The 27,898-nt window shown below is 39.0% G+C and overlaps 1 protein-coding gene across 3 annotated transcripts; it reads right to left on the bottom strand.

The window, feature by feature from the left end:
- Nucleotides 1-6,327: 6,327 nt before the first annotated feature.
- On the bottom strand, nt 6,328-27,884 carry GTF2A2 (general transcription factor IIA subunit 2). 3 transcript variants are annotated; one of them, XM_077747806.1, is made up of 5 exons: nt 27,756-27,884; nt 14,148-14,268; nt 13,251-13,355; nt 9,087-9,213; nt 6,328-6,604 (listed from the first exon to the last, which is right to left on the bottom strand). In XM_077747806.1, exons 2-5 carry the CDS (start codon nt 14,217-14,219, stop codon nt 6,579-6,581), a joined length of 330 nt encoding a protein of 109 aa, XP_077603932.1. In that variant the 5' UTR covers nt 14,220-14,268; nt 27,756-27,884; the 3' UTR covers nt 6,328-6,578. The 3 variants fall into 3 exon arrangements, with proteins under 3 accessions (XP_077603932.1, XP_077603940.1, XP_077603933.1); XM_077747814.1 differs by lacking the exon at nt 27,756-27,884 and adding an exon at nt 27,483-27,502; XM_077747807.1 differs by lacking the exon at nt 27,756-27,884 and adding an exon at nt 18,164-18,225.
- Between the last annotated feature and the right edge of the window lie 14 nt (nt 27,885-27,898).

Raw genomic sequence — 27,898 nt, 5'->3', positions numbered from 1 at the left:
AAATGGCGCCCCCCCCCCCCCCCCAGTCCCTTTTCGAACCAGGTGTTGCAAATCACTCCTTTGAGTTCGATCTTACTATCTTACTGTGCCTAGGGTGCAGCCAAGGTGGGTTGTGTTCTACTTCACACACCCAGCTGCATTACAAGCTCTTACTCCTTACGATGCCCGAAATGTAATCCCACAAGCTTGGGCACTTCCTAGCAGGGGTCCAGGCAGGGGACTGGTTCCTCCCGATGCCGACTGCATCCCTTGTGTACCGTCTATCCCAGAGGGAATTTCTGGGACCGGGGCACCCAGCCCAAAGAAAGCTTTGCAGTTAGAGATAGGATCGCTCTCCAAAAGCCCTGCGGTTAGATATGGGATGATAGGATCCCTCTCCCTCCTGGGCAGAAGTCTTTCTCTTCTCCAGGGAAGGTTCTACAATTCCTCAGCCACTCTTTTTCTTCCCTTGTCTCTCCGCAGAAGGGGCTCCCTCCCCTCCGTGCCTCCATGTCCATGCAAGCAGGAAGTACGGAACTCCCTATTTCTCCACCTTGCCCTCTCAGAAATTCTGTAACAAACTCCCTTTATTGCATTTCTTCTGTTTCAAATACTCTTTTAAAAATGATTTTAAAAATATTTATTTTTGAGAGAGGGAGTGTGCATGAATGGGGGAGGGTCAGAGAGAGAGAGAGGAAGACAGAGGATCCAAAGCAGGCTCTATGCTGATAGCAGAGAGCCCTACAAGGGACTCAAACTCACAACTGGTGAGATGATGACCTGAGTCAAAGTTGGATGCCTAACTGACTAAGCCACCCAGGTGCCCCCCTAATTTTTTCCTAAATTTTATTTATTTGAGAGAGATACAGAGAACAAGTCGGGGAGGCGCAGAGAGTCAAGGAGACAGAAGAGCCAAAGCAGGCTCCATGCTGTCACTGAAGAGCCCCATGCAGGGCTTGAACTCCCAAACCATGAGTTTCATTCTTTTGCTTGAAGCCATTCAGTTTTCTCAACAGCAACTATTAAGGAGACTGTCCTTTCCCCATGGGTATATTCTTGGCTCTTTGGTCATAAACTAGTTGGACATACATGCATGGGTTTATTTCTGGGCTCTCTGTTCCACTGATCATGTGTCTGTTTCTAGGCCAATACCATAGTGTTTTGATTCTTATAGCTTTAAAAATAGTTTGACATCAGGGAACATAATGCCTCTTTTTTTCTTTCTCAAGATTGCCTTTGGCTATTTGGAGTGTTTTGTGGCACTTCATCCAGGAAATAGAATGAATACAATCATAAAGAGAAAAGCATAGAGCATGTGTGACCACTCCCTTAACTTAGGCAAAGGTCTGGTACTTGCCTATGCTTTTCTAAAAAGTGGAAAGAATAATGTCTGATCTCTGCCCAGGGGCAAAGGAACCAATTTTGAAGCCAGTATCTCCTGGAACAGAACGTTAAGAGCTCCACATGATCAGAAAATAAGACTTGGGACATTCAAGACAGAGAATTGCACAGACCGCTTGCAGCTAATCCCATTAAATTCTTTGCCGCAAGTTGCTACACTTCTGTACCTATTATAAAGTGAAATGCTTTGCGCCAAACCCCATGCAAAGTCTATCTACTAGGAAAACAAGATTCTAGTATTACCAGCTTAAAAAAAAAAAAAAAAAACTGGATGAGTTTTCACCAAATTAGAGGGCATTTTCAGAACAGACTGACAAAACAAAGGCTTTTTAACATCCACTGGAGCGTCCTGGAAGTCTCCAGAAAGAAATGGCAGTCATCGTCTCAAGCAGCTGAAAGTGAGTTATGAGACTGCTATGTGCATCCCATATGCCATGGTAGTAAGATAATGTGGACAGAGAAATCCATAGTAAAAAACAATCGCTAAATATATTTTACGATAAATTACAAAGGTATTACGGGCATGGAGATAAAAACCAAAATGCTTTTAAGAAATTTTCTAACATATATTCAAATAGTGAGATGAGTATGATGGACCTTATTTACCTATCACTGAACTTTCACAACTACCAGTGCATGGTTAATTTTGTTTTATTAGTGTCTCCCCTCCTCCCAGCCCCCGATCACTTCCCTCCTTAGTTTCTGAAGTGCCAGGCATCATATAGTTTCAAAAATATTTTAGTAGCAGGCATGGATTATGATTTACTGGGTTTGCACTTGAACAGCTCCATGTAATATACTCCTAAGTGAGTAGCAGCAAGGACTTATTTAAATGATAATGCTATGAAGGACAGCTTGTATTTTCATTTAGTTTTACAGCTTTTGGGGGTTTTACACTCCCCCTTCAGGGGAGAAGTGGACCCCTACCTGGATCTTAACTTTCTGGTGCACTGAATAAGGATGGATTTATTGGCTGATCTTTGAGGTTCCATCACCTTTGAAGTCTCTGATCTGTTCACCTCATCATGGGACCCATGGTGGGCATCTTGGCGGGAGGTCCTGAGAGATGACCATATATTTGTTAATACCCTGAGCTCCCAGCTCCACTGACTTTTTTTTTAGTGAAATTTCCCTGATCTGGCACTCTCTCATTCCCACAATTACTCCTCTAGGACAAGTTTTAACTCCTGCGGGGCTACTTGTCTATATTCCCTGCATTACTTCAGCTTTGTTTCCTATGTCTCCCCTCACCCAATGACCATTAAAGGCTCAATAAGAATTTCCTTGTTCAGCTTTCAAGACCTCTGGTAATCTGCTCTCAGTCTACCATGTCACCTGTATCTTCCACTTTCCCTTACCATATGCTCTGTTTTATTGAGTCCAAATTTCATAAGTCTGCTGCAAATAATGGCTTCCCATTTTATATATGTACATGTAATACATTATATATGTGTATATATGCATATTTATTCAAATACATGTACATCACCTTTCAAAATTTTACTCTTAGTAGCACTTAATTATGATCCACTCAAAACTGAAGGCAACCTACTTTCACACTGTGAATGATGACTACCAAGAGATACTCCCTTCTCTTTTCCAAAATTAGCTGAAGATAGATCACAACAAACAAGCCAAACAATGACCACTTTGGTAGTAAAGGCAGAGAGGGTACTCCTTGCCTACTATTTGGGAGTTCAAATAGCATTTAGTAATGCGTCTATAGTGGACTGATTCTACATTTTTCACAAACGCCAGCTTTTAGTCCTAATAGTAGAAAAACTTACGGATTTTTTTCTCCTTCCACACTAACAGGCAAGTAGGCTTACTATCACTGGAGCCTGTGGCCAGTTGGGAGAGGACACAGTGGCGTGAGTTCTTGCTGCGACCCTTTTGTAATTCCAGTGAAGTTTGGGCATCACTATGGGGTCATTAGAACACCTACACTGCCATCAAAGTGTCAGCTGCGTGATGTGTATGCAAGGAACCAGAACTGAGGGGACATGCGAGCTAGGAGTACTGGCCCCCTGCCCGGGAAAAGCACAGGTATGTGTGGTGACCATAACTGAAGTACAAGAACTTAAACTGAGGGAATGTAATATGAACCCCGGGTGTTCCACACCAGTTACCTGGATTGAGTACGGAAATGGACCACATTCTTTCTGTCTCTTGCGTCTTCCCATGACCTGAGCTGAAGTCAGATGCTTAACCGACTGAGCCACCTGGGCGCCCTGGATTTTCATTTTTAAAAGGAACGCCATGGAAAATGGAGCACAACATAACCAAAACTGACTGAAGCAGACTATGTGATGGTTGGTAGGGATGGTTAGGAAGGGAATTCCGGAATCGATTACCAGAATGGGCTGCAAAGATAAAAAGCGTTCACGTGAGAGCACAGGTAATGCTGAGGTAATACTACAGAAGCACCCAGAGAAGCGCAGAAGTCATTACTGAGTTAGTAGGTCAGGCCAGTGAACCGTATCTTACAACCCACTCCTCACCCAGGTTGGTTTGCTGCTTCTGCATCTCTAGGAAACACAATCTATGGCTATCATTTACAGGATTTTAAATTCCTAAACAGGTATATAACTCCAGCCCTACATTTAAGGTTTCAATGACTATTACTAACAAAAAAGTTGAAATCATAACTTACTCCTTAAGAACTAGGAATTTCTGGGTGCCTGGCTGGCTCAGTCATTAAGCATTTGACTTCAGCCCAAGTCATGATCTTCCAGTTTTGTGAGTTCAAGTCCCACACTGGATGAGCTGGAGTCCCGCTTCTCTCTCTCCCTCTGCCCGTCTTGGGATTCTCTCTCTGCCTCTAGCTCACTTGCACGCCCCCCCCTCTCAAAAAAGAACTAGAAATTTCTACCACCACTGTCTACTATCAACATATTTGTCCCCTAGCCATTAGGTGTAACCTCTGAAGTAAAAAGGCTTTGGTTTTGATTAACTGCAATTACAAAAAATCCCAATTATGTGAGGTTGAGTTTCAATTTCTTAATCTGTAAAAAGCGACCAGAGTTCCTCTGGGGTTGCTGTGAAGATCATCCAGGGGAATATATGTAACACACATAGCACTTGGTCTCACCCCTGATCAAGTTAGTGATGCTAGCTATTATTTTACAAACAGTCTGTACTGCTAAATAGATCAGACTTGAGGACTGGCTGCTTAATAATGACACTTGTTATGTAAGAGGATGTGTGTGTAATACAAAGATCTATTTAACATTTTAATAGGTTTATAAAAAGCTATTTTGCTGAAGATCACTCCCAACTCTAGTATCTCTCAGCAGCATTATCTTTTAGAGAGGAGGAGGTAATTTTTCACCCCAGGGTAGCTTCAACACACTAAACTAAGGTGGAAATGCAGTTGACCACAGGAGGAGGCTGTTAAGAGCCTACTCTCCCTAAATGATAAAGTGTCAGATTCTTATTAAAAATAGTTGGTCTCACATGAAACGATGCTCAGCATCCCTCCTCATCAGGGAAATACAAATCAAAACCACACTGAGATACCACCTCAGGTCAGTCAGAGTGGCTAAAATGAGCAAATCAGAGGACTCTAGATGCTGGCGAGGATGTGGAGAAATGGGCACCCTCCTACACTGTTGGTGGGAATGTAAACTGGTACAGCCCCTCTGGAAAACAGTGTGGAGTTTCCTCAGGAAACTAACAATAGAACTCCCCTATGACCCAGCAATAGCACTGCTAGGAATTTACCCAAGGGATACAGGAGAGCTGATGCATAGGGGCCCATGTACCCCAATGTTCATAGCAGCACTCTCAACAATAGCCAAAACATGGAGAGAGCCTAAGTGTCCATCATCGGACGAATGGATCAAGAAGATGTGGTTTATCTATACGATGGAATACTACATCGCAACGAGAAAGAATGAAATCTGGCCATGGGTAGCAACGTGGATGGACCATGAGGGTGTTATGCTGAGCGAAATAAGTCAGGCAGAGAAGGACAAATATCATATGTTTGCACGTATAGGAGGATTAGGAGGAACTTTATGGAGGACCATGGGGGAGAAAAAGGGGGGAGTTAGTGGGGGGAGGGGGAGAGAGGCAAACCATGAGAGACTCCTGAATGCTGAGAACAAACTGAGGACTGATGGGTGGGTAGGTGTGGGGGAGATGGACATGGAGGAGGGCACGTGTGGGGATGAGCACTGGGTGTTACATGGACACCAACTTGACAATAAATATTAAAAAAAAAAAAAATTGTCTTGATTCATCTACAGTTAGCAACTACATTTTGGTTACTTAACTAACTACCCAGTGCCTGACAGTCTCCCTCTGATGTTTTAGAAAAGCCACATTCTTACTATACATGTCTAGATTAACAAACAGGAAAACTTTGTGTACTTGAAGGAAAACGGCATATATTCAATAGGACTTTTTATTGAAAAACTAATAATTACAAAGATGTAGATGATTTTAAAATGTATGATATATGACCAATATGGTCAGTTTAAGAAATAATTTACATGTCATGTAGAGACTTAGGTTTTTTTTGTTTTGGTTATAAGAGGTGTCTAAAAATTATATTTTTCCAGGGCACCCGGGTGGCTCAGTCAGTTAAACGTCCGACTTCAGCTCAGGTCATGACCTCACAGTCTGTGGGGTCAAGCCCCGCATCAGACTCTCTGCTGGCAGCTCGGAGCCTGGAGCCTCCTTCGGACTCTGTGTCTCCCTCCCTCTCTGCACCTCCTCTGCTCATGTTCTGTCTCTCTCCAAAAATATTAAAAAAAAAAAATGAACAAAACGAAATTCTAATCCAGAATTTGGTTCTACCCCTGCTAAAGTTACTACTGATGAAAGTAACTTCACTTAAGTGAAATGAATGCACATCCTTTGTAAGAAAAATGGTGCTCTTTCAAATGCTTATCTAATATCTTCATATTGCTAGCTTAATAGTTCTACTAGTTATTACTCACATTGAGTTTTAAAAGGAGTTTATTAAAGAATGTTTTCAGGAAGGCAACAATGTTTGTTAAAAAAAATTTGTTCATGCTGAAAAGGTAACAGGCTATAGTTGTAAGCTTCTTTCTATTGGAATTCTGATAGTGTAGCACAGTGTAGTCATTTCTGCGATGCTAGAATAAATAAGAAAAGTCTCTTCTATGCTTCTCCTCAAAAAAGCGATGAGTAATAACAGAAGGTGGCATAAAAAAGCCATTTTTTCCCATTCATTCTGTAGTATTGGAGCCAGTATCTAGGAAACAGGAGAAAAAGAGTAAATTCAAGGAGCAACTTAGTTTTAAATTTAATATTTTGAGAATATCTTTAAAACAGGAAATAACGGTGGTGGTGCTGTTGTTGAGGATGGAGAGGAAAAGAAAAGAAGGCAAGGCTGAGGGAAGCTGATCAAGGAAATGTCTTGAGAATTTAAATAACTTGCTTTATAAGGCAAAGGTGAAGAGAATTCTTAGCTCTCCATATTTAGATTAGAGAAAAACCAAATTCTATTACTTGGCTCATTACATAAGTTATACAAACTTGGTTCATTAAGTTGCTAGAGGATGATTTTTTTTTTTTCCCCAGGTCCTCTACTGTTCCCAAAGAACCATAACATATAATCAGGAGAAACCTGTATTTTATTTCCTGGTGAGAAATAGACTGAAAAAAAATAATTTTTCCGATTTCAGAAAGCTAATTCTTAGGGAAAAAATGGGCTTATTTCAGAGTAGCACTCCATTTATCTGGTCATTATGGAATAGTGTTTTCTCAATCACTTAAACTTCTAAATGCCAAAGTATTTATATTTTAATTTTGGAAAGAAAAAATTCTAAGACCGTATTCTATTCTGCTGACAAAATGCATGCGACACAACCGAGGCTTCTCTGAAGCACTCAACCGTTTTCTCCCTGACCATCAGTCCATACTCTGCAGCAAGCGGGGCAAACTCCTCAGAAGCTACTGCAGCAGGTAAGGCTGATTTACTACTTTTCATCCAGTGAATTCTCAAAAAACAGATAACTCTGCATCTTTAAGCCAGAGTAATCCACGGTAAGGACCACCAGACAGGAGCTTCTGTGAGGAAAATACTTGTGTTTACATGGACTCTTTGATATTACTAATTTGCACAGGGTCTTTTGNNNNACTTAATTTTTGGTTCTTAGTGATGTTTTTTTCTTTTCGGTGGTTGCACTGGTGAGGGCTCCCAGCTATGTTTCAAGCAACTGCAACAGGCAATCTGCTAGTCCCATCTGTGCTGTCCTACAAGGCAGCCACCGGCAAGCCACGCGTGGTTATTTAAATGACATAACTAACTCAACAGTAAATTTCTTAGTTGCTTTAACACATTTCAAATACTTAATAGCCCTATGTGGCTTCTGGAAGGTACTGACAGAGAACATTTCTATAGGTACAAAAGCTTTACTGAACAGTACTGGACTACATCATTATTTTGATAGAGGTGCAGCAGTTATAAATTAATGTCCAAATTCCCCAGTCTAGTAAAAACTTAGAAGTCTCAGGGTTATGATGATGCCATTAGCCTTAATTATAAGAAAAATAAGAAAAAAAAGGATACATTATCTGACACACAGAAATGTTTCCTTATAATCCAGGAACTAAAAAATAACATAGACCTTTTCTGTCATTACAGCAAGAAAACAGTACTTGATATATTAAAAAGTCAACTTCACCTAAAGTTCTTAGAATGATTATTCCTAGCTAACCTTTTGAAAAGTGCAAGTCATTGTAGTGTTACTAGTTTCAGAGACTTTCTGATATTTGGAAGAGACTTCGTTCTTTAAAAAGAGGACCAAAGGTATTCATGCAGCCATGAAAAGTGATATATTTGCAAATGTGTATGCATGCATACATGTAATAAAAGATACACAAGACTAGAAAGTTATGCCTTAAGATATTAAGTGATGTTATCTCCCAATGGTGTTACAAATTATGCTTTTCTTTTGTGTGCTTTTCTGTCTTCCCTACATTTTTCAGTGATTAGCTTATTTCTTTTGAAACCCAAAATACATAAAAGCAAATTATCCTGAGAAATTTAGGGTAATGCTTTCTACAGTTTCTTTTGCTTTTCCAAATTTCCCTTCTTAGAGAATGACCGTCTTCTCTAATTTCAGGAACAGCTGTTTTAAACACTAATGGTTCAGGTCACAAAGTAAAACCGTAAGTATATGGTTTAAAATATAATTAGCAAAAAGGAAATAACTAATCATGGAAGAGAAAGTATAGATGTATACTTTTTGATATGTTTAAGGACTTGAACAAGGTCCTAGGTCTGCTGTGGAAGATATATCTGCACAGATGTAACAGAGAAGGGAATGGATATTTACCATTATAACTGACTATCATGATAAGGGTTTTATGGTTATTTAAAATCTTTTACAAGATTACTTTTAAATATAAAATGTAGGCCGGATGCCTACCCAGCAACACAGAACCGGAGGATAAACTGTCAAAATTAAACACTTCAAATGTGCAACTGAAAAAACTTAATTTGCTTATCTTTAACCCACACAAATTCAATGTGTGTAAGTAGTCTACATGTCATATGAAATGTCCATGCCTAAAGTCATTAAGAGGACTGTTTGAGATTTGAGACCTGGAATTCAGAATCCAGCTGAGACAGAGGCCAGATCTCTTAGCCATTTCCCCCTTTAAGGACTCACAAAAACAAGATTTCAAGTAGCTTTGCTTTCACAGTAATTAAGTAAACACTTACTTACTTTTACCATCACAGGCTACAATTTTCACTTTATCCACTTTAATAAGTTCTGTCACCTCTCTGAATTCAACATCATTCAATACAAAAGTCCACACATTATCGCAGAATCTGTATGTATTTAGAGAGCCCTTTAAAACAAAACATTTAGACATACCATGAAGTCATTTTTTTAAGCAAAGCAACCTGAGAACTCAGTTACCAAGAATGTAATCCTTAAAACAGTATGACTATTTAACACTTACCTTACGATTTTCCTTAATTTTCATCCTGCTATTTGAAAAAAAACAAAACAAAACACACTACCCTAGATAAATTTGCTAAGAGTTAATACTGCAGTTAGCGGACTATTTTCAGTTCTGTAAGAGCCTGCAACTAACTTACCTGAACCCTGGAAAAAAAGCTGAAAGTAAATTTTAATTTGTACATCTACTGCCCTCTTATGGCAATGCGATGGAAGTTCACTTGAATTTTTACATAAAAACACTAAACCTCCTACAGTAGAAAATCCATACGATTTTGATTCCTCCCCAATTTAACCAATAGCCTACTGACCAGAAGCCTTACTGATAACATAGAGTTGATTAACATGTTTTGTGCATTATATTCTATATTTTTACAAAAGTAAGCTACAGAACAGAAAAAGCTACTAAGAGAATCATAAGGAGAAATACTGAGAAAATCTGTATGTAAGTGGATGCACGCAGTTCAAACCCATGTTTTTCAAGGGTCAACCAAATTTTATTGTATGTGTTAATCCTCTGAGCTTGTACAAAAGCAGGGACTACCCAAATTTTAACCCTGTGTGTTGGATGAATTATTGTTTTATAGCCACTGGAACTACATTATTGTCCTGTGTAACTGAAAGGATTTTATTTTTTAGGAGCTTAAACATTAAAAGGAAATTTTTGAAGAATGTGGTAAAAGTGCAAAGAAAGACACAAACCGAATGCAATCAAAACAGACATATCCACATGGAATGTTCAAATATGAAATTTAGTATCTGGTAAGAGATTTATAAACCCCAAACCTTCAATTCAGAAAAACATTCTCTGCAGTCTTATTTATAAAAATGTGATTAGGGAAATTGTGATGGCTATGAATGACTTCATGAAAATTTAAAAATCTGAATAATTAGCATTTGTTGGGTTATGCTAGGTAGGCTCTGAGGATACAAATATGATCCCTGCCTTCAATGAGCATAGGGTAGCAGGGGAGATGATTAAAACGAGAAAACATACAGCACAGCAGTTACTATGAAAGAGGAGTAAGCTCGGGACACCCAAGGGTATGGAAGACAAGGGGCACAGAAGGCTTCCTCTCCCAAAGTGAAGCTGAAGTTGAGTCCTGACAAACCAGTAAGTTAAGGGAGAGGTGGGACCATGGAAAGGAAAACACAGACTTGGAATGGGAGAGCTAAATGTCAGAGGCTCCCATGGTGAAGGAGGTCCTGGAGAACCTTGGAGAGATTTGCTGTATGCTATACTTATTAGGTCAATGAAGGATTTTTGAGGAGAGGAATAACACGATCAGATTTGCATTTCTGGTGATAACATGAATTGATGGCGGGGGGGGGGGGGGGGTTCTGAATGGAGGCAGAAGTTGATGCCTGCAATAAAGGTCAGAGTGGCTTTACTACAGCAGCAAGGAAATGGAAGTGGAGAGATTTCCTGATAGGACCTGACGTAGGTCTACAGTGGGGAGACAAAATCTGTTAATTCCTAAGTTTCTGTTTCCGGTAACAGTGCAATCATAGGAAAAGCCAGTTTGATTTGGAACTTACTGAGTTTGAGACCTAAGTCACCATGTGCAGTAAGCAGCCGGGGTGTGGAAGGAAGCCTGGGAGCATGAGCCTATTGACTTTAGGAGCCCTAGAGAACCCTAAGGAATACCAACAACTCAACAAAAAAAGGGTCTGAGAGAGAGTGAGGTCAGCGAATAGAAGCTTGGGATAGTATAGTTTCAACAGAGAATGTAGTATCACAAATTATGCATTAGGTTTAGTAATAAATAAGTGGTAAGAAAATTTGAGTGGAGTGGTGAGGTTAATGCACAGAAAACCATTTAGGACATACTGTTAAGTTAAAAAAAATTAGCTCTTTTTTAGCTACATTCTGAGCCTCTGGAAGGTTACATAGCTAAATGTCAATTTTAATGTTCTCTTTTAGGACCCCTGAATGCTAAACTATCCAGTTGGTGAGAACTATGCCAATAATCTGAACAAGGCACGTCACTGGGATACTTTCAAATCTAAGCTGAAATTCTGTTAATTGTAACATAATGTATATACTTTATTTTATTGTGAAATTGCTATAAAACTTGACTGAAAGCCTTTTTAATGTTAAATGCTAATATTTAGATTAAAATAGACAACATAATCAAGAGCTTATTGGCTAGATAACTTCTGTCAGCCAAGTAACTGATTTTAACAGTAATCGATCTGGCTAAACTGTATCTTAAATGCCCCTTTACTACATATATCACTATATCTGGGCAAAATTCTTAAAATATTTTAATACATGCTCTTTATAGAAACCTCTCACCTGCTAGCATAAAGGACTAGTTCAATGTCCTTGGTGAATATATATTTTGACTTTTTTTGCCAATAAATTTTAACAGAAATTATTAAATTCATATGAAGATTTCAAACAAAAAACTTTAACATGTGCCCCCAGGCTAGTAAAAATTATTACCAACAATACAGATTTAAATGTGACCTAGCAAAATAGGTTATTTGCAAATATGCTGATCAAGTTTGCTGTAATGAAAGCCTGAGCTATGACAGACTAACACTAGCTTTTGGAAAATAGACAAACTTATAATACACTAATGCAAGAGATGCAAATGTCAAATTATGTTTAATTTTTTAAAATGCCTTATTTATTTTAGAGAGAGAGGAGGTGAGAACAAGGGAGGCACAGAATGTAAAGCAGGCTCCTGGCTCTGAGCTGTCAGCAGAGAGCCCAACGCAGGGCTCGAAACCACCAACCGTGAGATCATGACCTGATCTGAAGTCAGATGCTTAACCAACTGAGCCACCCAGGTGCCCATGTTTACCTTTACCTAAATAGATACAAACTGGAAACCTACAATAAAACAACTAGAAGATTCTAGGTATGGTCTACATAAGCAAAAATTTATATATTAACATGAATCAGTTTACAATGAAAGCATCAGGTTCTGAATGGCAAACCTGGCAGATTTATATATATATATGGTTATACAAAACTAATTTTGCCAGAAAAAATTCAAGAATCTGATAAAATTTTATAAAGATACATATTACTCCAGATAACTTTTAGGCATGTGAAACTGGTAAAAGACTTATTACATAAAATACATGCAGACTTTATACCTTCATTAAAATTATTCTCTGCATACCGAAGATCCACAACAATGCCTGGTATGTAATAAGACACTGAAATGTTGAATAAATGATTTTAAATAAAAAGTTTTTTAATTAAAAAAACCCCAAACACTACAGTTCTCTTAAATCAATTAACCTCTATGTTCTTTTCATATACTGTAACCTTTTAATTTCTACTTAATGGTATCCCTTATAACAATGTAAGCATACATATTAGATAAATATAACCAAATACTGTACACTGTTATATATCAATGTGGGTGCATCTATTCACCATGATGCTTTCAATGGGCCTTCGGTCTGAATTTACCTACTCTCATTTACCTTCCATCCTGCAGATAAAGGTTTGGGCATTTGAGACCTCAGGAACTAACTCTTGAGAGAAGGCAACCAAACATACATACATAGGTTGATTTGTGAAACAATGGAGTAAAAAGTCTTAAAAACAAGTTTGTATCTCATATTATTGTAGATGATGTGAGGGTACCTGGGTGGCTCAGCCGGTTAAGTGTCCAACTTTTGATTTTGGCTCAGGTCATGATCTCATGGTTTGTGAGTTCCAGCCCCACACTGGGGTCAGTGCTGACAGCGTGGGGCCTACTTGGGATTCTCTCTGCCTGCCTCCCTCTCAAAATAAATAAACTTAAAAACAATTAAAAGTGAGGTATAGTTATAAAACAAGTTCCAAAATTTGATTAGGCCGTCTCTTCCTTTTCTGAATAATAAATATGTAGGGATCCTAAAAAGCACTGTTGTAACAACCAATGGTGCAAGCTACTAACTTTAGGAAAATATCCTTACCCTGAAATTGACTCTGTTCCTGACCCTCTGCGCCAATGCTGAATTTATAGCTTTATCAAACTGAAGAAGAACTTGGAGAGCAAGTTGGGGGGTGATCTGTTGAGACTGAGAAAAAGTAAAGGTCATAAATCCTCTTAAGGAAGGACATTAAAGACAAAATACATATGAGTTATCATCTAAACTTTAACTGACGTTAATCAGAACCTCTTAAACTAGGATCTCTCATTCTTCTTTGCCATAACTGACCGAAGTAAAGCCTGACCATATTTTCTTGCACTGTCTTGAGTCAGATAGAATTCTGAAAAGAAAACATGTAGTGATGTTACACTGCCAGGACCAAACTCTATCCCTCCTTTACAGTGTCTGGAAAGAGGCATTCAATAAGCTGAAGGAACCAAGTTTCTTTTAAATAAATAAAAACCAGAGGACTTAATATATTATAAAAATCTAATTTCATTAAAGCTCATAAAATGTATGAAAATGAATGAAAGTACTTAATATGTTCTTAGAGAAGTTAATTTTAAAGATTACTTCTCCTAAAACTGAAATATAAATTCAAATTTAAATCTCAAAACAGTTTACTGAATTTTCCAAAATTATCTTAAAGATACACAGATATGCCTTTCTTAGAAAACGAATAATCTCAATTTTTATGTTTAACAATAATCTTTGAAAAATTCGGCATGTTACACCTTGTCATTTGATCTTCATTATATTTTACGCCCTGGAGTCAGGATGGTATAATGCACATGAACTTGCAGTTAGTCATCATAATACTGACTTGGTGGGTCAGAGAGTCTACTAAGTTCTCTAATTTCCTATCTCTGCCTGAGAGAAAGGATATAACAAGAATTACTATAGACCCATCTAAATAAAAACTGACGGTTAGTCTCCCACCTGTATGAGCTCATCAAGACTCTCCTGGAGACTGTTTCCCAAAGTGGTATTTCTGTACAACTGATATGCCATGGCTTAGGAGGAAGCAACAGTTTTTCTTATTCAAGCTTGCATTGATGTCCTAAAAATTTAATAGAAAGTATCAAACATTATAACCATGTATGTAATACAGTCTACTTTATATGCTATCAGAACCCTTAATAATTGCAAATTGTCTTATAACTAAGAATTACAAAGAACAGTTAAAAATGACTTATTTTTTCCGTTATTTTTACTATTTCTTTTAAAGGTCTGCCTCTTAACCTAGTCTAGAATGAATTTGTTGCATATTACCATTCCTTTCTCCTTACTTTGAAGTCACTGATCAGTCTTCAGCTTACACTTACATACCTTCGCTTCATTTTCTTTTTTCCTTAACATCTGATATTTATAGAGTGCCTACCAAGAAGATAGATAAGGATACACTCCTGACTCTAAAAAACTTAGACTCTAGAGAGGGTAACAGATATACAAAATAGTTCTTAACTTAATAGAGAACAGAAACCATGAGTATCTACGTAGACAGACCTATATAGTGGAGATCTACCTGTGGACTACCTGGTAGGTGGAAGCTCCCTGTGGACTGAGTAAACTGGTTAACAAAATCTTGATTCTTCAAGCTAGGTTTCAGCCAAGCAAAAGAAGAACAGAACGAGTAAAGCCACCAGAGTATGAAATGCTACACTTTAAGGTGTGAGTATGAATAGGCAGTGGCAGGAGATGGAGCTGAAAAAGATGTCATGGATGGACTTGCTCCCTGAAGACAGACACCAGGGTTTTACAGTGAAGCCCTCTAGGAGAGGTCAGACCAATGGGCAGCAGTCTGAAGAACATACTTGGAGGAAAGGAGGGCTCAAATAGGGTGGCAGTTGCACAGTTTCTACAAATACTGAACTGTGCTGCATGTCATATACAAGCTCACTGACCTCATGGCACTTTCAGCTTAGAGATGGATAGGAGACCTATTCAAGGAGTTATCAAATAAAACTCAGCAAAAATAATAGTTATCAGTCTTCACAATCTACACCCATGGAATTTGATACAGTAGATCACTTCTGCCTCCTTGAAACCTTTTCTTTTGGGATGTCACACTCCATTCTCTCCTCCCAGCTCACTGGATATTACTACGTTTTCTTTTGCTGGTTCCTCCTCAGCAACCTGACTTCTACTGCAGTGCCCTAAGGCTTCTGAGGTCTTCTCTGTATGCTTTACTCCCGTAGTTACCTCATTCAGGCTTATGGCTTCAACTCCTATCTGCTGATGACTCCCACATGGATATCCCCAGTCCTTGTTGCCATATATAAAATTGCCTCCTTAACACTGCATGAAAATATCAAGTAGGGTAGCTCAAATGAAATGTGACAAAAACCAAATTCCTGATACTGCCTTTCCCCAAACCTTTTCTGCCCTCGGCTTGCTCACCTTGGTGAATAGTAAATCTAGTCCTGTGTAATTAAGACACCCCCCAAAATTTTACATTCAACCTTAGCTTCTCTCTCACTCTGCATCCAACCTGTCAGCCGATCCTTTGAGCTCTTCCTTCTAAGTGCAGCCAGGAGCTGACAACTTCTGCCATCTCCAGTGCTATCATTAAGTCCTCATCAACTGCTACCAAGATTACTGGGGTAGCCCTGTAAGAGCGCTCCCTGTTTCTACAATTGCCTATAACACCCCTGCCTCTAGAGCAGCCACACTGAGCCTTTTAAAACATAAATCAAACCACAGCACTCATTTATTCCAAACCTTTAATAGCAGTATCCTATCTCAGAATAACAAAGTCCTCCTAATGGTTTGCGAAGCCGACATGATCCGGGCCCCCTACTACCTCACTGAAATTCCCTTCTTCTACTTACTCTGTCATTCATTCTGCTGCAGTCATATTGGTACCTTGCTGTTCTTCAATATGGGAAGATATTCTTGCTTTAGGGCCTAAGCACTGTCATTTTTGCTTCAAATGTTCTTCCCAGATCCCTCCATGGTTCACTCCCTGATTTAATTTAGATCTCTGCTTTATCAAATGTCACTTCGTCAGAAAGGACTTCTGTGACCAACGTATAAAAAAAGAACTACCTCCTTTACCCCATGGACTGCTTTAACTTTCATTCACACTGTTAACTGAAGCTGACACACATAAGCTTACTGTCCCCATCCACTAAAACAGATGTTCCAGAAGGGTGGATTTTGTTCAGTTAAAATATTTACCATCTACAACAATGCCTAGTATGTACTCAATAAGTTATTAGTGAACAAATAACTTGGTGGTTATGGCAAAATGCTAATATCAAATATTATAAATTTGTCACAGTGTGATACAGAGTTTTTTATGTTACTCAGGAAAATGAAGCAATGAAAACTTCCAGACTCTCAAAATGGTATCAAACCACCTACCAATATCTGTAAGCACATATCGGCCTCCCTGCCTGTCACTATGCCAAGCCATCCATGCTGTTCTACAAATACAATTTTTCAACCGGTGCATCAAGCCAATCCCCCTAGTACACTCAAGAATACTGTTCCAGCAACTGAATTAGTCCTTCTCCCCCTCAACACCAAATTTCCCATCTCTAAGGATTACTGCCATCAGCAAACAAACAAGGTGGCTACTTCTCTTACCTTCCAAACAAAACAAAACAAAACAAAACAAAAAAACAACTTCAGGGGTGCCTGGCTGGCTCAGTTGGTACAGCATGTGACTCTTGATTTAGGCTCAGCTCATGATCCCAGGGTCCTGGGATCAAGCCCTTGATGAAGCCCTCTGCTGGGCTCCACGATGAATGTGAAGCCTGCTTAAGATTCATTCATTCATTCATTCATTCATTCATTCATTCATTCATTCATTCTCTCTCTCTCCCCCTCCGCCCCCCACTTCTGCTGGGCTCAGGTGTGCTCTTGCTTTTTTAAAATAAATAAGAATGAAAATAAAAAGTCTCAATTCCCTTTCCTCATAGCTGCATTCTATTTCTCTGTTCCTTTGTGAGGAACACTCTCAAGAGTTACCTGCACTCCCCATCTCTCATTCTTCCTCTCCCATTTTCTCTTATACTCACTCCTAAGCTTTGCCTCCAACCCTCAAATGAAACAGATGGTGAACTAACGGTATTGGTAAAGCTAATTCAATTTCTTAGTCCTCACCAGACTTAATCATTTGACACAGTTGATTACTGTGAAGCTTAGCTTCTGGGACATCAATCTTTTTGGGTTGTTCTCCTTTTTTTTAATGTCTATTTATTTTTGAGAGAACGAGCAAAAGGTAGAGGAGGGAGAGAGAGAAGGAGACACAGAATCCAAAGCACGCTCCAGGCTCTGAGCTGTCAGCACAAAGCCTGACATGGGGCTTGAACTCACGAACTGTGAGATCATGACCTGAGCTGAAGTCAGATGTTTAATTGACTGAGCCACCCAGGTGCCCCTGGGTTGTTCTCTTAAACTCCCTGATTTATCCTTCCCTATATCATTTGTTAGTTTACCCTGTTCTCTCTGAATTCTCCGTTACAAATCACTGTCCTTGGTCTTTTGCTGTCTACACTTATTCCTTAGGATAACATTCAGTTTCATAGTTTTAAGTATCATTGCTGATGATTCCTAAATTCATATGCTAGCATATACCCTGCCCTTGAACGCACTACTGGATACAACTGCTTACTCAACATCTTTACTTTTTGTTTCTCCCTTTTCAGTTGATGTAGCTCCGTACTTCTATGGGTTTACACAAAAACCTTTGAAGTTATTCCCCACTCCCCTCATCTCACCTCCACATCTAACCCCTAGCAAATCTTGTAAACTCTATCTTCAAAATGCATTCAGAGTCCATCCATTTCTCACCATTTCATTGTTAGCACCCTGGTCTGTGCTGTGACCATGTGCCACTGGATTACTGAACTAGCTTCCTAACTGGTTTCCCTGCTTCCACACTGCCCCTACACTTTAATCCCAACTCGGCAGCCAGGTAATCTTTTAAAACTTAGGTCAGAACATACCTCTTTTCTGTTCCAAATCTTCCATTTCACTCAATCCTTACAAGAATTTGGCTGCCTGTGGCCTCTCCAGCCAGATCTACCATCTCTCCTTGCTCTCACCCAGTGAGTCTGCAGACACACTGCCTTCCATGCTATTCTTAGAACAGGACAGGTGAGTACCTGCCTATGTAAGCCTTTGGCTGTTCTTTCTACCTGGAATACTCTTCCCTCAGTTACCCATGATTCTCTTAATTCCTTCAAGTACAGCTTGTACTGAATGAGCCTTAAACTGATGGCCATACTTAAAATACCAACTTGCACCTCCACTTTGGAACTTCCCAATTGCCCTTTTTCTACTATGCATTTTTGATGGCAACACCACCTTCTAACATATTATTTATGTTTATTTTTTGCATCCTCCAATAGGGGCTTCTGTCCATTTTGTCCACGGAAGTAAACCAGTTGTCTAAAACAAACAGTAACTCATAATGGAAGCCAAATAAACATCTGCTTAGTAAATTAATGAGGGCAAAAAATCTATGGGTGGGTGGAAGGGGGAGGGGTTTAAAAGGGCAAGAAGATGTCCCAATAGACTTAAATCTGACATGGTAGGAGTACCAACTCTTGTGTCATGCCCACTTGACAGAAGTCTAAGAGTTATCTAGAAAATAATTGTAACAATGAACTATAACAATCTGGGAAATTAAAAAAAATCCCATTTGCTCCACGGACTGACAGTGTGGAGCCTGCTTGGGATGCTCTACTCTCTCTGCTCCCTGCGCTCTTCTTTCTTTTTCTCTCAAAATAAACAAACTTATAAAAAATATCTCATTTACGATTGCATCAAAAATAATATAATAAAAAGAAATTTAAGCAAGGTGAAAGTCCTATACACTGAAAACTATAAGATACTGATAAAACAAACTGAAGACAAAAATAAATGGAAAGATATTCCACACTCTTGGGCTGGAAGAATATTGTTAACATCTCTATACCACCTAAAGCAATCTACACGTTCAATGCAATCCATATAAAAATTCCAATGGCATTTTTCACACAACCACAACTAACCCTAAAACCTATATAGAACAACAAAAACCCACACAGCCAAAGCAATCTTGACAAAGAACAAGAAAGCTGGAGACAACTACTGTCTCCAGATTTCAAACTATATTACAAAGTTATACCAATTAAAACATGGTATTGGCATAAAAACAGACATAGCAATCAACGGAACAGAAGAGAGAGCCAAGAAATAAAATCATATTTATATGGTTAATTAACCTATCACAAAGGAATCAAGAATATACAATGGGAAAAAAAAGTCTCTTCAATAAATGGTGCTGGGAAAACTGGACCACTTTCTTAAACCATATACAAAAATAAACAGAAAGTGGATTCAAGAACTAAATGTGAGACCTGAAACCATAAAACTCCTAGAAGAAAACATAGGCAGCAATCTTTTGGACACTGTCCGTAGCAACTTATTTAAGCATATGGGGAACAAAAGCAAAAATTAAACTACTGGGACTATACCAACATAAACAGCTTTTGCACAGCAAAGGAAACCATCAATAAAACAAAAAGCAACCTTGTGAGTGGGACAGAATGTCTGCAAATGATATATTTGATAAGGAGTTAATATCCAAAATATATAAAAAACTTCTACAACCCAACACCAAAAAAAAATAAAAAAATCTGGTTAAAAAATAGGCCAAAGCCCTGATTAGTTATCTTTCCAAGCAAGACATATAAGTGGGCCAAGAGACACATGAAAAGATTCCCAACATCATTAATCATCAGGGAAATGTAAATCAAAACCACGGTCTCATCTCATATCTATCAGAATGGCTAGTATCAAAAACACAAGAAATGTCAAACATTGGCGAGGATGTGGAGAAAAGGGAACCCTCTTGGTACTGTTGGTGGGAAAGAAACTGGTGTAGCCATTGTGGAAAATAGCATGAAAGTGCCTCAAAAACAAAAAGCCATATAATCCAGTAATTCCACTAGCATGTATTTACCCAAAGGTAATGTAAACACTAATTTGAAAATATACCTGCATCCCTAGGATTACTGCAGCATTATTTACAATAGCCAAGATACTGAAGCAACCCTTCTGTCCATCAGTAGACAAATGGATAAGGAAAATGTGGTACGTCTGTGTGTGTGTGTGTGTGTGTGTGTGTGTGTATGTACGTATCTATCTATACACACACACACACACACCGAACTATTATTCAGCCATAAAAAAGGATGAGATCATGCATGCTTTCTGAAACAAAATGGACAGACCTGGAAGGTAGCATGCTAAGTGAACTAAGTCAGGCTAAGGAAGGCAAATACCATATGATTCTACTCAGAAGTGGAACCCAAACAAACAAACCCCACAACCGAACAAATGAATAAACCAACGAAAAGCAGAATCAGACTGATAAATACAGAACACTGTTGCCAGAGGGAAGAGGGGTGAGGGGGTGGACAGAAAGGGTGAAGGGGACAAAAATAAACTCAAAATAGATAAAGGACCTGAGTGTGTGAGAGGAAACCATCAAAACCCTAGAAGAGAAAGCAGGAAACAACCTCCTTGACCTCAACCACAGCAATTTCTTACCTGACGCATCCCCAAAGGCAACGGAATCAAGAGCAAAAATGAACTATTGGAACCTCATCAAGATAAAATGCTTCCGCACGGCAAAGGAATCAATAAAACTAATAGGCAACCGACAGAATGGGAAAAGATAGTTGCAAATGACATTTCAGATACCCAAAATATATAANGGACCATGAGGGAGAAGAAGGGGAAAAATAGTTGGGGAGAGGTAGGGAGGCAAACCATGAGAGACTCTTGAATGCTGAGAACAAGCTGAGGGCTGACAGGTGTGGGGGAGAGGGGAAGGAGGGTGATGGGCATGGAGGAGGGCACTTGTTGGGATGACCACTGGGTGTTATATGGAAACCAACTTGACAATAAACTAAGGAAAAAAAAAAGGTGAAGAGGAGGGAGATACAGTCTTCCAGTTATGGAATCAGTCAAATAAAAGGCATAGCATAAGGAATGCAATCAACACATTTTAATAGCAATGTAACATGACAGATGATAGCTACACTGGTAGAGAACACAGCATGATGTATAAACTCATTAACCCACTAAATTGTACATCTGAAACTAATGTAACATTGTGTACTAACTATACTTAAAAAATGTGGTGTATACATACAAAGAAATACAATTCAGCCATAAAAAAGAATAGCTTGCCATTTGTGGCAACATGGAAGAACCTAGAAGGTATTATGCTAAGTGAATTAAGTCAGACAGTGAAAGACAAGTACCATATGATTTCACATATAGGTAGATTCTAAAAAAACAAACAAAATAGATCATTCTTAAATGCAGAGAACTGGTGGTTGTCAGAAGGGACGCGGGGGGTGGGGCGGAGGGAACAGACAAACTAAAGGAGATTAAGCAGTACAAACTTCTAGTTATAAAATAAGTCACAGAGATGAAAAGTACAGCATAGGGAATACAGTCAGTAATACTGGAATAACACTGTATGGTGACAGATACCATGGTGAACACTAAGTAATGTATAAAATTGTCAAAGAAATATGTTGTACGCCTGAAACTAACACTTACAGACATAAGCTGTTATACGTAAGCCTTCTGATAATCACAGAGCAAAAATCTATAGGAAACACACAAAAAGATAAATGGAAGGAATATAAGAATATCACTAAAGAAAGTCATCAAACCACAAAGGAAAAGAGAAAGAAGGAACAGAACTACAAAAACAGCCAGTAAACAATTAACAAAATGGTAGTAAGTACATAGCTATCAATAATTACTGTAACTGTAAATGCATGACATTCTCCAATCAGAAGACAGAGTGGCTGAATGTATATATATTTTAAAAAGACCCATCTATATGCTGCCTGCACAAGACACCTACACTTTAGACGTAAGAACATGTAAGACTGAAAGTGAAGAAATGGAAAAAGATATTCCATGCAAATGGAAAGCAAAAGAAAACTGGTGTAGCTATACTTCTATCAGAAAAATAAACTTTAGGAATACCTGGGGGGCTCAGTCAGTTGGGCACTGACTCTTGATTTCAGGTCAGGTCATGATCTCGGGGTTCATGGGATTGAGCCCCACATTGGGATCTGCACTTAACTGCACAGAGCCTGCTTGGGATCCTCTCTCTCTCTCCCTCTCTACTCTTCCCCTGCTTGCGCACACATACACTCTCAAAATAAATAAGTGTTTTTAAAAAAAGAGAGGAGACAAGAAACTTTAAAACATAAAGACTGCAATAAGAGACAAGATGAGTGTCACATAATGATAAGGGGTCAATCCAACAACAGAACAGAACATTTGGAAATACCTGTGCACCCAACACAGGATCATCTCAACATATGAAACAAAGAATAACAGACCTACAGGGAGAAACAGACAGCAATACAATAATAGTAGGAGATTTCAAAATTCCACTTATATCAATGGATAGATTAGCCAGACAGAAAATTAATAAGGAAATACTGGTCTTCGAACAAAATGTTAGGCCTGACTTAAAATATATATACAGAACACTCCATTCCAAAGCAACAGAATATGCATATTTCTCAAGTGCACATGGAACATTCTCCAAGATAGAGGGGATGTTAGACCACAAAACAAGCCAATAAATTTAGGTGGACTGAAATCATATCAAACATCTTATATGATCACAATAGTATGAAACTAGAAATTACACAAAGAAACATAAAAATTCAATGTGTGATTAGACAACACGTTACTGAATAACTAACAGATCAAAGGAGAGATAAAAAATGGAAAAAAAAGGTCTTGAGACAAATGAAAATGGACATATAACACACCAAAGTTTGCTGGATATATCAAAAGTAGTTCTAAGAGAGAAGTTCATAGTGATCAATGCCTACCTCAAGAAATAAGTCTCACAAGCAACCTAACTTAACACCTCAAGGAACTAAAACACACACAAAAACACACAGACAGGTAGACACACACAAACACACACACATACACACTCAATGAAGCCCAAATTTAGCAGAAGGAAGAAAATAAAGATAGAGATGAAATAGATATTTAGAAGCCTTAGAGTATATCAATGAAAAAAAGAGCTGGCTCTTTGAAAAGATAAACAAAACTGAAAAGCCTTTAGTTAAATTTACCTAGAAAAAATTTTCAAATAAAATCAGAAATGAAAGAGATGTCACAATTGACACCACAGAAACAGAAAGGATCTTAAGAGACTGCTATGAACAACTATATGCCAAGAAATTAGACAACCTAGAAGAAATTAATTCCTAAAAAAGAGAACTGAATAATGGTGAAATAGAAAACATGAACACACCAATTACTGGTAAGGAAATTTAATCAGTAATCAAAAATTTCTCAACAGACTAAAGCTCAAGATCAGATGGCTTCACCAGTAAATTGTACCTAACATTCAAAAAAGAATTAATACCAATCCTTCTCAAACTCTTTCAATAAATAGAAGATGAACAAATTCTTCCAAACTCATTTAAGAGTCCAGTATTACCCTGAAACCCAAACCAGACAAGGATCCTACAAGAAACAACAACAACAAGAAAACTGCGGGCCAATATCCCTGATAAACATAGATGCAAAAATCCTCAATAAATATTAGCAAACTGATTCATCAAAGGATCATACACCATAATCAAGGGGGATTTATTGGGATGTAAGCATGCTTTAAGAACCTCAAATCTGCCAACGTGATGCACCATAATAGCCAAGTGAACGATAAAAATATTATGATCATTTCAATACACGCAGAAAAAGTAATGTGACAAAATCCAACATCCATTTATGAGAACTCTCAACAAAGCAGACTTAGAAGGAACATACCTCAACATAGTAAAGGCCATATAGCACAATTCCATAGTTAAAATCAGAGTCAACAGTGATAAACAGAAAGTCCTTCCTCTAAGATCACAAAGAAGACATAATTCTTGCCCTATTATATTCAACAAAGTACTAGAAGTCCCTCCAGAGCAATTGGACAAGAAACAGAAATAAAAAGCATCCAAATTGGGAAGGAAAAAGTAAAACTATCACTATTTGTAGACGACATGTTATATACAGAAAACACTAAAGACTCCATCAAAATCTGTCAGAAGAAATTAACAAACTGAGTAAAGTCACAGGATACAAAAATCAATACACAAAAATCTACTGAGTGTCTATACACTAATAACAAACTACCAGAGAAATAAAGAAAACAATCACATTTACAATTGCATCAAAAGGAACAAAATACCTAGGAATAAATTCAACCAAGGAGGTGAAAGACCTGTATGCTGAAAACTGTAAGACATTATTCAATTTATTCAGTGAAATGAACTGAAAAAGGCACAAGTAAAGGGAAAGACATTCCATGCTCATGGATTAGAAGGAATATTATTAATATGTGCTTAATTAATATGTCCTACTACCCAAAGCAATTTACAGATTCAATGTAATCCTCATCAAAATTCCAAAGGCCTTTTTTAAAGACATACAACAATCCTAAAATTTGTATGGAGCCACCAGGCCCTCAAACAGCCAAAGCAATCTAGAGAATAAAGACCAAAGCTGGAGGAATCACACTCCCAGATTTTGCACAATATTACAAAGCCATTGTAATCGCATGCATCAAGAGAACATAACAGCCCATAAGTGAACTCATGCATCTATAATCAATGAATTTATGAGAAAGAACCCAAGAATATCTAATGGAGAAAGGACAGTATCTTCAAAAAATGATGTTGAGAAAACTGCAAACACATGCAAAACAAAGGAAGTGCACCACTAATTTACACACTATATCCACAATAATCAACTCAAAACAGATGAAAGACCTGAATGTAAGACCTGAAACTATAAAACTCCTAGAAAAAAACACAGACTACAGTAAGTTCCTTGACACTGATGCTATGATTTTTTAAACTGGGCACCAAAAGCAAAATCAAAAAAAGCAAAAATACGTANAAAGGAGAGAGGGAGGGGGAGGGGGAGAGAGAGAGAGGGATTGACTGATTCACAGGGAGGCTCCACACTGTCAGCACAGAGTCCAACCTGGGGCTCCATCTTACCAACTGTGAGATCATGACCTGAGTTGAAATCAAGAGTTGGACACTTAACCGACTGAGTCACTCAGGTGTCCCATGAACAGACATTTTTCTAAATAAGACACACAAATAAATGGCCAACAGACACATGAAAGGAAGCTCAACATCACTAACATCAGGGAAATGCAAATCAAAACCACGAGATATCACCTCATGCCTGTTAAAACGGCTATTATCAAGAAGACAAGAAGTAACAAGCATTGGTGAGGATGGAGAAAAAGGAAGTGCTCTTGCCCTGCTAGTGGGAATGTAAATTGGTGCGGCCACTATGGAAAACAATATGGAAGTTCTAATGAAAACACTAACTGGAAAAGATATACGGACTCCATATTCAGTGCAACATTATTTATAATAGCCAAGTTATCAGAGCAACCTAGGTGTCCATCAATGGATGAATGGATAAAGACATTGTGGTGAATATATTACAACAGAATATTATTTAGCTACAAAAAGAATGAAATCTTGCCATTTACAACAGGGATAGACCTCAAGGGCATTACCATTTTAAGTTTATGTATTTATTTTGAGAGCTAGAGAGAGTGGGGGAGGGGCAGCGATGGGGGGAGAGAGAGAGAGAGAGAGAGAGAGAGAGAGAAAGAGAGAGAATGAATCCCAAGCAGGCTCTGCGTTGTCAGTACAGAGCTTGACATGGGACGCTATCCCACAAACCATGAGATCATGACCTGAGCAGAAATCAAGTTGGGTGCTCAACTGACTGAGCCATCATGGGCATTATCATTAAGTGAACTGAGACAGAGAAAGGCAAATATTGTAGGATATTGGATACATGTGAAATCTAAAACCAAAAAGGGATGGGGCGCCAGTTAAGGGCCCGACTTCGGCTTATGTTATGATCACACGGTTCATGGGTTCGAGCCCTGCGTGGGGCTCTGTGCTGACAGCTAGCTCAGAGCCTGGAGCTTGCTTCGGATTCTGTATCTCTCTCTCTCTCTCTAACCCTCCCCTGCTCAAGCTCTCTCTCTCAGAAATAAATAAAACATTAAAAAAAAAAACCAAAAAGGGAAAAAACCCAAGCACACAGATTCAGAGAACAGATTGGTGGCTGAGGAGGTGGGATATGGTAAAGAGGGAGTCGATGGAAAACAGACACAGAAAGTTTGTATCATTCAAAATACTGACTTTTACATGTTTACATATATGCTAAACACAAAAGAGTTACATTTTAAAGTGAGAGGACAAGCGAACTGGAATGTTGAGCACAATGCATACACCCAAATAAGGAGTTTCAAAGTGATAATATATAAATCTATACGTTAAAAAAACCCCTTAAAACAGCATACTGAATGGGAGAAACTATTTGCAAATCAGCTTATCTGATAAGCAAACATCCAAAACATATAAAGAATTTATACAACTCAACAGCAAACAAACAACTAGATTAAAAAATGGGGAAAGGACCTGAACAGACATTTTCCCAAATAACCCCTACAGGTCACCAACAGACACATGAAGAGATTCTCAATACCACTAATCATCAGGCTAATGCAAAGAACCACCATGAACTACCACCTCACACATGTTAGAATGGCTATTCTCAAGGAGACAAGAAACAAGTGTTGGCGAGAACGTAGAGAAAACGGGATCCTTGCGCACTGTTTGTGGATGCAAACTGCTGCAGCCTCTGTGGAAAACAATATGGAAGTTCTGCAGAAGATTAAAAGTAGAACTGCCAAATGATCCAGCAACTGAGCTTCTGGTTTGTCTGAAGGAATCGAAAGCACTAATTACCCTGAAACTAACGTTATGTGGCAATTCTACCTCAATAGATACTAATTTAAAAAAAACAACAGCCCTAAGTTATTTAAACCTTTGTTAGTTACTTGCTTTAATTATCTTAGATGCTTAAAAATCCCTCGTGAAATGTTCAAATCTGTTAGAGCTGGAATCCCTCATACCACTTTCGTGCTACCTCATTTCGCAGTTAGAAAATTAATTAGAAGGGCTCCACATTGGGCAGTAACTCAGTAGTCCCAGTCCTTGATCAAAGCAACCAGTTTAAAGTCGTTACCCTGTAGGAGCCGGCTTGAAGTTTAAGGCAAATTTCAAATAAGCGAAGCATCACAGGAATGAGACACTTAGGGAAAGCGCTCCTCTGATACTCGGCAGAAACGAAACAGAACAGAACAAAACAAAACCCCGACTCTGGATGCATAAAGACATTCACCTGGCTAAAAATAAGGTGCCGGGCTGAAGACCTCCCCCAGGACCGTTCAGCTGGCGCCCTGTGGACCACAAACCTCCCGCCGCAGGGCGCAACCTCCTCCCGCCGACTCCCGCACTTTTCCTTCGCGGGTACCGGTCGCCTGGCCATCCCGGCAGCGAAGTCAGTAATGGGCCCACCCCGGGCCCCTCACTGCATGCAGCCCTAGGAGTCCCAACCGACCGCAACCCCTCCTCTGGAGGACGCCAGGTAGCGAGGGGGCGGCTCACCCAGTACCTGTGGGGAAGGCGCTTCCCGCCGCGGAGCGGACAGAAGCGGAGCAGCCAGCGGCCCAGCAGGAAGCACCTACTTCCCGACCACCTCTTCGGCCGCCGCAGAATCCGCAGAGCGGGGTGGACGACCCGGAAGTGCTCGCCGAA

Source organism: Crocuta crocuta, unplaced genomic scaffold, assembly GCF_008692635.1.
Source record: "Crocuta crocuta isolate KB4526 unplaced genomic scaffold, BGI_CrCroc_1.0 scaffold130, whole genome shotgun sequence".
NCBI classification, from domain to species: Eukaryota; Metazoa; Chordata; class Mammalia; order Carnivora; family Hyaenidae; genus Crocuta; species Crocuta crocuta.
This window is presented reverse-complemented; position numbering and strand designations above follow the sequence as displayed.

Bases quoted from the DNA above. Each gene is read 5' to 3' on its own strand.
- GTF2A2 (XM_077747806.1), bottom strand. From the start codon at position 14,219: ATGGCATATCAGTTGTACAGAAATACCACTTTGGGAAACAGTCTCCAG. The intron at 13,356-14,147 runs GTGGGAGACTAA...ACTTTTTCTCAG, and splicing joins GTCTTGATGAGCTCATACAG to TCTCAACAGATCACCCCCCA. The intron at 6,605-9,086 runs GTAAGTAAGTGT...CCTGTTTCCTAG, and splicing joins TGTAGCCTGTGATGGTAAAA to ATACTGGCTCCAATACTACA.